The following is a 10,131-nucleotide window of genomic DNA, read 5'->3' on the forward strand; positions in this document are numbered from 1 at the left end:
AGGTTTTGCTAACGTCAACATGACGTCATTGCATCATAAGGCCTTGCACCTCTCTTAGGTCATTTTGACCTACTCCCGATTTTTATGCCATAACTTGAGCATACGGAGGTATTTTTCCGATCCGAAAGAAGTGTCAAAAAGCTGGTTCCGAGACGGAGACATTGGTGTAGGTATTTTTAGGTTTTGATACATTTTTATTGCCCGTTTTTTCAGTTGAAGTCCGAAGTTTTGTTTTTGACTCCGGCATGCAGATCTTTTGCGTCCCATGCCCGTTCTTTGAAAAATTTATATTTTTGGAAAGCTGGTTCTGTCACCTCTTCAGAAATGTGGTCCTTTTTCTTAGATTTTGGCCCATGTTCTTTCTATCATATTTTTGGCATTTTTGCTATATGGTGGATATCTTGAGTGTTTTAGGCCCGAGGATCGTTTTCTTGGCATGGTTTCCTTTGTTTTAGGCTATACTATGTTTTGTATTAACTTGTTTTTGGTTTTGATCATTGTAGCTATCATTTTGAAGCACTTTTATGTATCGCACTGAGATAAAGTGCCACTTTTGCATTTCGGGGGTCATGAATATTGTTTTGAGTCAGTTGTACATGCACTATTTTCATAAAGCACCATGGGGGGGATAGTTGTTTGCTGTTTTAGGCATTCTCCCTTTGTCAAGTGAGTGTCCCTTCCATGACATTAGCCCATGCAGAGTTAGTTTGACCGTGTCTTTATGGGTGTTTGTACCTCTTCCTTTCTCGTCATTCTTGGTTCGTCTGCAGGAGACTTTGGCCCACCTTTTTAGTTGCCTGTCATCACACCCCATCTGCATTAAGGGGGGGGTATTCTATTGTTCTAATGCATCCGTAGTTCGATGGTTCGATAGTGTGAGCTATGTATTTAGTGGTTGATCCTATATACAAGGCGATTGCAGTAGCTGGCTACCTATGCATTTCGGTGAGATGGATTATCTACCATATAAACACGCTCGGTTCGTGCCTTCTTCCATGGAGGTTCTTCAGATCAGCAGTTTGCCAGATTTGTGGCTTCTTCATGCTTCAGTGATGCTCTTCATGATCACTCTTTGTTCCTGTTTTAGGGGACATTTCCCTAGTTGGAGGCTTCTTCAGTTCTTCAATAGGTTCTTATCTCTTTTTGGAGAGGGGTTTTTCCTATTGGGTTTTCTCCTTTGCTCCGGTTACAAAGATTGCATTGTACATGGGTACCTAACATGGCCTCGTTGCTGAGACCCATTCTGCATTTCATCTTTGTTTTGTGAGCTTAAGGCATTTCCCTAAGTTGCACTTAAGGGGTTTTGTTAGAGTAAATAATTAATTATTAATTATTTATTCTATTTACTTAAGCTTACTTAGGTAAATGCATTTTATTTATTAGTTATAGTCTAGGAGTTTGTTATAAGTTGTTGACAATACGGGAGTTTGTTCTCTCTTAAGTCATACTTATCCTCTCACATTGTTCGAGGACTTTCCACCTCAAGTGGATGTATGCTTAGTTGTCACACTTATCTCCTAGCGTCTTCTAGCTTGTTTTGGAAGATTCCTGGAGCTCTTTATATTCGGGCTCCCTCATTGTATTTTCACAACATTCAGCATATTGTAAATACATATTTTCTTGTGTTTGAATATTTTCTCTCATGTCCGCTTAGGGTTTTTTCCCTTGCTCCACGCTCTTCTCCTTGGCTTCTCTTTGGCAGGTTTTCGCTTTCAACTTCTTGTCGTGCCAAACCTTGTGCCTACACTATGAAACCTCGGTGGCCTATTGTGCTTGTAATCTTCGCTCATCTAGCTTATTCAGGTTATACAATCTCTCCCTGAAACTTTCCATATCTCTCAACTTTGTTTTCGATGGCTATTCTTAAACTTGGTACCATGAACTCTACTGGTACTATGGCCTCCTAACCACATCAGCTGGAACGGAATGTGTCCCGTGGTAACTTTGTAAGAGGTACGGTATGCCCATAACATTGATGGTAACTTTTCCTCCCAATCTTCACCTTGAACTGTGCAAGACTTGTAAATTACTGCAACCAAGATTTTATTTATCGATTATGCCTATCCGTTTGCTCTTGGGTAGTACGAGCTTAACAGGAAATGGTAAATTTTGAATTCTGTGGTAAGTAGTTGGATGACATGGTTGACAAATTCTCTCTCATGGCCACTTTTCAGCTATATTGAGACTCTGTACCTCGTAATTATGTACTCGTAGATAATCTCATCGTGCTTAGTGCAGAGTTGTCTGGTAGGGCTCGTGCTTCTACCCACTTTGTAAGGTACTTGGTTGCTACTACAATATATCTACATCTCCAGCCCTTGCTTACCTTCAGTGGCCCAACAAAGCCCCATTCGAATAGTTCCTATGCATGTGAGGGGTTCAGAGGCATAAAATCCCTCTTTAGTGGCTTCTCGACTCTCTGGCATGTATCACATGTAATGACCCACTCCCTAGCATCATTGTGCACAGTTGACCACCACAATCCTGCGAGAAGTATCTTACACGCAATTGTGTCCGGCCCCATATGTCCTCCTATAGGCCCCTCATGTGCTTTCAATACTTTCGATATTTCTTCCTCCAGAACACATCGTCATAGAATCTGGTCGGGTCCCATCTTATATAGCAACTTGTTGATCAGATGGAACGTTCGACTTCTTAGTACGAGTTTCCTCATCTCTCTTGGTGGCATTTCTCTAGGGAATTGCCCTGTTCCCTGATATTTGCATACCATGATGGTAGTATGGCAATCTAAAATAGTTGTGCATCCAAAAAGTCATCATTAACTCCCTCTAGAGGTTCTCCTGACTTGATCCTGAATAGATGATCCGAGTTCACGTGGCTTTTCCTGGGTCGTACCACAATTTTAAATGTGAATTCCTGCAAAAGCAGTTACCATCTACTAATTCGTCATTGAATGATCAGTTTATTTACGATATATAGTAAGGTCTGATGGTCTACGTGGAACACGAATGGGGCTGCCAATAAGTAGTGTATGAACTTTTGAATGGCGTACACCATTCTGAGAGCCTCCCTCTCCGTCATGCTATAATTCTTTTTTGCCTTTGACAATAGTCTACTTGCAAAGTACACTGGGTGGTCCAATCCGTGATCACCTATGTGTGCCAATATTGCTCCAATTGCATAGTTTGACGCATCGACATGTACATGGAACTCCTTGTCCCAGTTTGGATAAGCCAAGATAGGTGTTGTGGCTAGTCATGTTTTCAATCCCTAAAAGGCTTCATCCTACTCTTTTTTCCATTTGTAGGGTTCTCCCTTGCAAGTTAGCTTGTCTAGATGGTACGATATTTTGGCAAAGTTTTTAATAAACCTCTAATCATACCCTGTGTCCTAGAAATAAATTTACTTCAGTCAAATCTATCAAAGGTGGCATTTCCAGAATCACTCGAACCTTATCCAAATCTGTCTTCAATCCTGCCTTGCACACCATGTGGCCCACCAATTTTCCCTGAGGTACCATAAATCTGTACTTCTTAGGGTTTAGTGCTAGGCATGCCCATCTGCATCTTTTCATACATTCCTTGAGTGCGGTTAGATGCTTGTCCTCTGCACTGAAAACTGACCAATCATCCAAGAACACTTTGAAGTTTCCTACTGACATCTTGTCAAAGATGTGCAGGATGATTCTTTGAAACGTTGTCGGAGTGTTGCATAGACCGAACGGCACCCTGTTGTAGGCGTACACTCCATCTTCTACCGCGAAGGTTGTTTTGAGCTTATCTTCCTCTACGATGGATATCTAGTTGTAACTGAAAAATCCATCCATAAATGAATATATTTCATGCCTTGTAACTTCCTCCAAAATATTGAGTAAATGGTATCGGGAATGGATCCTTAATTGAAACTGCGTTCAGACAGTGAAAGTCTGCACATATCCTTATTTGAGTGGTATCATTTTTTAGTGATATCACAATTAGGGATACCCACTCACTCGTCTATACCCAAAAAATAATGTCTGCCTCAACTATCTGGTTAATCTCGTCTGTGACCCGTGTGACATAGTTTTTGTTCATGTGGTATGGTCGCTTCTGTATGAGTATTGCTCCTATCAGTGGGATGTGGTGGACACACAATTCTAGCGATACCCTCTTTAGGTCTTTGTATGTCCACGCGAAAACATCCTTATACTCAATGAATATCTTAAATGTTGTTGCTTTCAAAACTAGATTCTAGTCATCTCCCACAAATATGTTTTTTGGATTAGCCTCGTCCCCTAAGTTCAACATCTTCACTATGGATTCTTTGTATTTAATAAGCTTCTCGTCGCCGAATGTATGTGCAAGTGGTTTCATCTATCTACGCCTCTCCTTCTTTGACTTCTCTGTATTCTGTTGGAAATTCATTCTTTTCCTCTCGCTTACTTCCTTCTTCTACCCCTAACATCTAATAGCTCGGAAAGAGTTCATAGTCCTCCATTTGCCAAAGAGTAAGCCATTCACCAAGTCCAAGTCTTCATCGTCGGACCCTCCTTCCAACTTCAGGATTCCTTCTTCGTTAGGTTCCATTCTTTTCTTTCCTTCATTAACTCCTTCACCTTCAGAATCTGACAACGTTGCATCTTCTAAACTTCTCCCAGCATCTAGGTGTGTAGATCAATTACAAACCTACAACCTCCTCTCTCCATGGACAGTGTTCTTTTTCCAGTCGTATTTTACCTTTGCTTGCACCAACCAATCCCTTTTGAGTATGGCGTCATAACCTTTCCTTTTCAACAGAATGACTACGAAGTCGAGTAAGAAGGGTTATGTCCCGATCATTACGAGTTCCGAGGGGTTTGATTTTGTGTTGATCAGCAATGAGCAATTGGAATGTAGGTGGCCATAGGGTAGGTTGTTCCAACTTCTTCCATGTTTCTTTAAGCAATACATTTACGCCCGACACTCCATTGACAATGGTTTCTATGAGGATAGTTCCGAGAATACCCATCTCAACTACTATAGGGTGTCTTCTTGTATTTAGCGCAAGTAGCATTTAGCCTACCGTGGTCGTTCCGCTTCCACCTTGTGTGTTCTTCCCTGGCTCTTCCACTGCCTTCGAGGATGGTGTCATGTTCAAGATTGCGATCTGTAACTAAGGCATTGCAAGAAGGCCGTTCAATTTTATGGGAACCTCATCTTGCATTACCTTCCGTATGATGTTTTGTTCTGCCTGGTTCCTCCTTGAAGTGCCGACAATGTCCTTCACTTGCATTTTTTTTGGCCTCCATCTCTTTTTCTATTTCTTCTTTCGCTTGCCGCATCCTTTTCTTTTCCTCTTCCGGATCTGGGTGTGATGCCTTCTTCGCTTGTGAGTGAGTGATTGCTAATGTTTCTTCATCACATTTGTCTATGGTCAACAGGTTCACCCCAGGTTTAGGGCATTTTGAGTCATCGTGGTCTTCGAGACCACACCATCTGAACAACAGTTGTGGTGTTCCCTTTGTAGTACAGTCTCTGGCGAAGTGGCCCCAGAGGTTGCACGCACGGCATTGTATCATTGGTTGTCCAATTGGATTGTACTGTATCCGGCTACGGCCCCCATTATTATTGTTGTCACCTCGTCTACGTTGGTTGTTGTATCGATACCCTCCTGAGGTTGTCGCATCATTGTTTGTATTTGTTCCTGCTCCCGAGGTGGATGCTTCTTGCATTAGTAGCACTTGTTGGTGTCCCTTTGTTTTCATATTGAACGGGCATTCCCTGGTGGAATGTCTCGCAATCTGGTAGATATCACAAATTTGGTTCTTAGGGCAAGAGCCCTTTGTGTGGCCCTCCTTGTAATCTGTACACCATAGTTCCCCTTCTCTAGTTTGGCCAAGGTTCTTTTTCATGTTTTTAAACTCTTTCATCATATGTAGCATATCCTTCTATAATGCCCAAACCTTTTTACTTGATTCCTCATAGTTGCTTTCGGAGAATGAGTCTTTCGAATCCGACGATTTGTCTTTCTTCTTTTTGTCATTTTTGTGTTCGCTCTCTAAGTCCATCGTGCGATTATATGCCTCAATGTATGATTTTGGGGGTACTATTTTCATCTTTCTCCATAGTGTCGGTCATAGCCCTTCGACGAATCATATTTTCTTCAACCCGTCCACTAGTTGGCTTTCTAGTTTTTCTACCAACTCCTTCAGTCTCCTCGCATATATGCAAACTCTTTCATTCTTTCCCTATTTTGTATTGTAAATTTCCGCTACGATCTCATTGTCATCCCTGAGTAGTCGGAACTCTATTGTAAATTCCTTCCTGACATCCGCCCATGTAGCTAGTTAGCTTCTTCGAGTTGATGTCTAAAAACAAATTGATCGCTACACCTCGTAGGGTAGCTGGAAACTATTGGATCCAGTCATCTTTGTTTGTTAGCCATTCGCAATCCAGATTGTTTCACATGTTTTACAATGTCGAACTAGATTGACCATCCCATCGCCATTAAATTTTGTTGGATTTTTTTGGCCTTGTCATTGTTAACTTCTTTTTATTTGTTGTACTTGTTGCATACCTGCGTTGTTTTGTGCACCCACATTGTTCTGTGCACCCACGTTGTTCTGAGTACCCGTGTTGTTCTGAGTACCCGCATTGTTCTACACAACCATACTACTCCGGACAACTGCATTGCTCTAGATAACCACGTTACTCTATAGTGTGAATAAGTCTTCTACAAGCAAAATTGTTCAATTCTCAACTTGTATCTGTTCATCTGGTGTATTGGGAACAAAGAGTTCACCCCACGCCCGTGCTCCTTCAGCACCTCAAGCCGTGCAGATTCCTTCTCTTCCATTTGGATTCTCTACCCTTGGCGTATACAAGTTTAGGAACTCCTCCCTTGTCTCTTCCACTAAATTCAATCTTTGTCGTCTCTCCTCAAGCAAGTCCGCAACACTCCTCGATCTGCTAGGTGAATGCGCTCTGTGAGTCTATGCTCCTCCACCACTTCGGTGTTTGTCAACAAGCTGTTGAAACTTCTGCCTTCACTCCACCTGCTGTGTGAGAATTAATGCTTCCTGTGCTGTGCATACATCATCATTTTCTTTTATTTTATTTCGATCTTTATTCAACAAATTCGACATTAATGTTTACCGTACAAAGCAAACAGATAGTTATTGCATTAAGAGACTAGAATGTAACACAAAACAAGATAGTACTTTATTCATATAAGCAGATATACAATCACGAGTACAATGATACTAAATGATTTCATTCAGACGATGTACATATACCTCCTGAAGGGGTGACTTAACCACCACACAACCTTTTAGACACTAACTAATTCTGTCGGCTACAATATAGTTTTTACCAATAACAAATGAAAGCTATTAATCTTATACAAACGCACTCATTAGAAGTATCATTGATTATCATTTACAGTGTAATTAAGACTATAAGGAAATCACTCTCTTGCAGTTGAGTTTGCATGGTAATTGTCCCTATTTCCTAAGTCAAAAAGGGGACATTACAGTGTTTACAAGGCTTTAATTATTTTCATCAAAATGTCTCAACTAGATGTAGTCTCATGGACTGCAGTCATTGCTGAATATACACAAAACAGGTGTGCTGAAAAAGTCTGCTGATGACTGAGTAAACACATAGAAAGGTTGAAAGCAAATTTCATTAAATTTTGGCAGTGTCCAAAGCTCGTGCCAAACTTAGAGCTTTGGAACAGAATTAGGAGATTCATAAAAGGAGGTCTTTTGTCAAACATTGTAGTTGTAGTTGTGACTGCCCTAATAGACCTATGTTCAAAGGGTGGCAACATATTGGAGGCACATGAATAGTTCAACAACATGCACCATCCAGGTACAGTATCTTTAAATGTGAAATCATGGGACATGCAGCGCATGACATTAGGAAGGATGCTCTCAAACTCTTCAAACAAATGAAACACGTAAGAACGAACAATGCAAGCTTCATCCATGTTTTATCTCAATGCAAATATGTTATAATTCAATCAAAGACAATACCATCCCATTGTATGGAAGTGTTTATAGTATAAGGGAGTGTGGGCATACAATGAGAAGAACTTGGTCATCCTTCAGAAAGACTTGGTCTTGCGATGCTACGTTGAGTCCTACGGTGTTATGGTCCTATGGTGGTACGATCCTACGGTGCTACAGTGTGGTCCTATGTAGTCCTACAGTGCTATAGTGAGAAAGAATAGGGCAGTTGTACAAAAACAGTACATTACACAAGTGGAGGATCAATTTTCACACACTACATCACAAGGAGAGGAAATTGACAAGAAAATCAAGGAAGCGATAGATATCATCCAAGGGGAAACGTAGAAAGCAAGGATCAACACCTTGATAAACAAGAAAGGGCTCGTCAACAATAATAAGAGAGACAAACCAAAGAACAGCAACAACAGCACAGATACTTTAAATTATCATATGTATATTTTAATAATAAAATTTATTTTGTCAAACAAGAGCCTACAACACAACGGTAAATTGTGAGCCTCTTATCTGAGAGCTCTTGGGTTCGAGTCTACTTGAGCTTAACTAATAATAATTAATCACAACAAATAATGATATTTAACCATGGCTTCAGCCTATTACTGATTAAAAAAAATATTATTTTGTCAATTTATATTTTTCCTCACTATCATCTCATAGAGCTTACTGAATATATGTTTTGGAGGTTTTTCTCTATATTTTTGAAGTTCAAACATAAGAAAACTTGGTCATTAGAGTTTGCAGCAATTTAAGTTCTTTTTTGCACTTTAAATAGTGGGCAGTTGAGCACCAAATTGAACTCTACCAAAAGAAAATATTTCATCATAATGTATATCATTTTTTATCATAACTTCTTATGAATTTTTTGAAGAAGCACTTCCACGAGACCACAGCTTAAGGGGCTGTCTTTAGATGGGGCTGCAAATTTTCCCTGCCAAGCTTCCAATTGTCACTTATCTATAAAAAAATTATCCATGTCAATTTTTTTTAGATTTAGCTATACATTTGCAGATTTAACTACAGATTCAGCATTCTTTCTTAAAAAATAATTATGAGATCAGTTTTGCTAAATTTAATATTTACGTCTTATGCGTGTATTACAAAAAATCACCTGCTTATATACACAGTTGTAGATTTAACTACAGATTCAGCATTCTTTCTGATAAAATAATTAAGAGATCAGTTTCGCTAAATTTGGTCTTTAAGTTTTATGCGTGTATTACAAAAATTCACCTGCTAAGCTCAAAGTTCAATTTGTGGACATATTCTGAGTTTCTCAGACAATTGTTCAACTTCATTAATCAATTTCTTAAGCATGTTCTTATTATAATAAAAATCTTCCGAATTGCAGAAGTTCCACAATGAGCTGATGGAAAATATTAAAAATAAATAAAGAAAAGTAACTCTCCAACTTTAAAAGTATTTACCTTCCCAACGAGGCCGAGGAGTGATGTCGAGCACGGTATCCATATCATCGTTTCTGGTACACACAAAAATCGGACCGGAAAGACTTTCCGGCACTTTTTCACCCCGCCTAACCATCACATCCTCTCCCGTTCCCATCTTTTGCAGCGCCTGGCCAACTCTTCCAGCGCCGATAATTGTCGCCGGAATAACGTTCTTTTCGATGCCGGTAGCCATGGCTGCCGCAGAAATCCTAACTCGAGAGAAGAGCCTTCCAGCAGCGGAAGACGTTTTGATTTGCAGGTTCAAATGAGGTATTGATAAGGTGTTCGTGTGACAATATACAGTTGATGAACTTAATGCGAGCTTGTTAGCCATGTAGAGAGTCGGGATTCGAAACCGAAACCTTTGGTCCCGGTTAGTTGCGCTGCACTGCGAAGAGTCATCAGTCCGCTTTCAAAATAAAACATGGTAGTAATTATTTGAATGGATAAAGTCCTCGTATCGGGAGATTCCATCCACATACTTAGTGGTCGAGGATCCTCGTTTGAGTACCTTCTCAAAAAGACGCAATGCCCATAGGTGTATTGTTTGGAAGTTCCCCGTGTGGTGACATGTCTAAGTGCTGTCTGTCATTAAGCTTCCATGTGGTGGTGGTGGTGCATCTTTTTGTGGGTGCTTCATATGAAATGAATTGCCAACGGGACATTTTGTATCTATTAGCCTTGAAGGTGCATTCAATAAATTGTACAAGTTGAATTGAATTGTTGGTGATTATGGTG

General features: G+C 40.2%; 1 protein-coding gene across 2 annotated transcripts in view; it reads right to left on the bottom strand.

Annotated features, from left to right (window-relative positions):
* Positions 1-9,812, bottom strand: part of LOC149559253 (nuclear protein) — a 108,909-nt gene extending 99,097 nt beyond the window's left edge. For both annotated transcript variants that reach the window (XM_089833181.1, XM_089833180.1), the window contains exon 1: positions 9,373-9,812. In XM_089833181.1, coding sequence (XP_089689307.1) covers positions 9,373-9,727 — 355 coding nt within the window. In that variant the 5' untranslated portion in view covers positions 9,728-9,812. The remainder of the gene's footprint in view (positions 1-9,372) is intronic.
* Positions 9,813-10,131: the final 319 nt, after the last annotated feature.

This window comes from Cupressus sempervirens, chromosome 5 (assembly GCF_028749045.1).
Source record: "Cupressus sempervirens isolate cs-2001-9-10 chromosome 5, ASM2874904v1, whole genome shotgun sequence".
In the NCBI taxonomy this organism is placed as follows: Eukaryota; Viridiplantae; Streptophyta; class Pinopsida; order Cupressales; family Cupressaceae; genus Cupressus; species Cupressus sempervirens.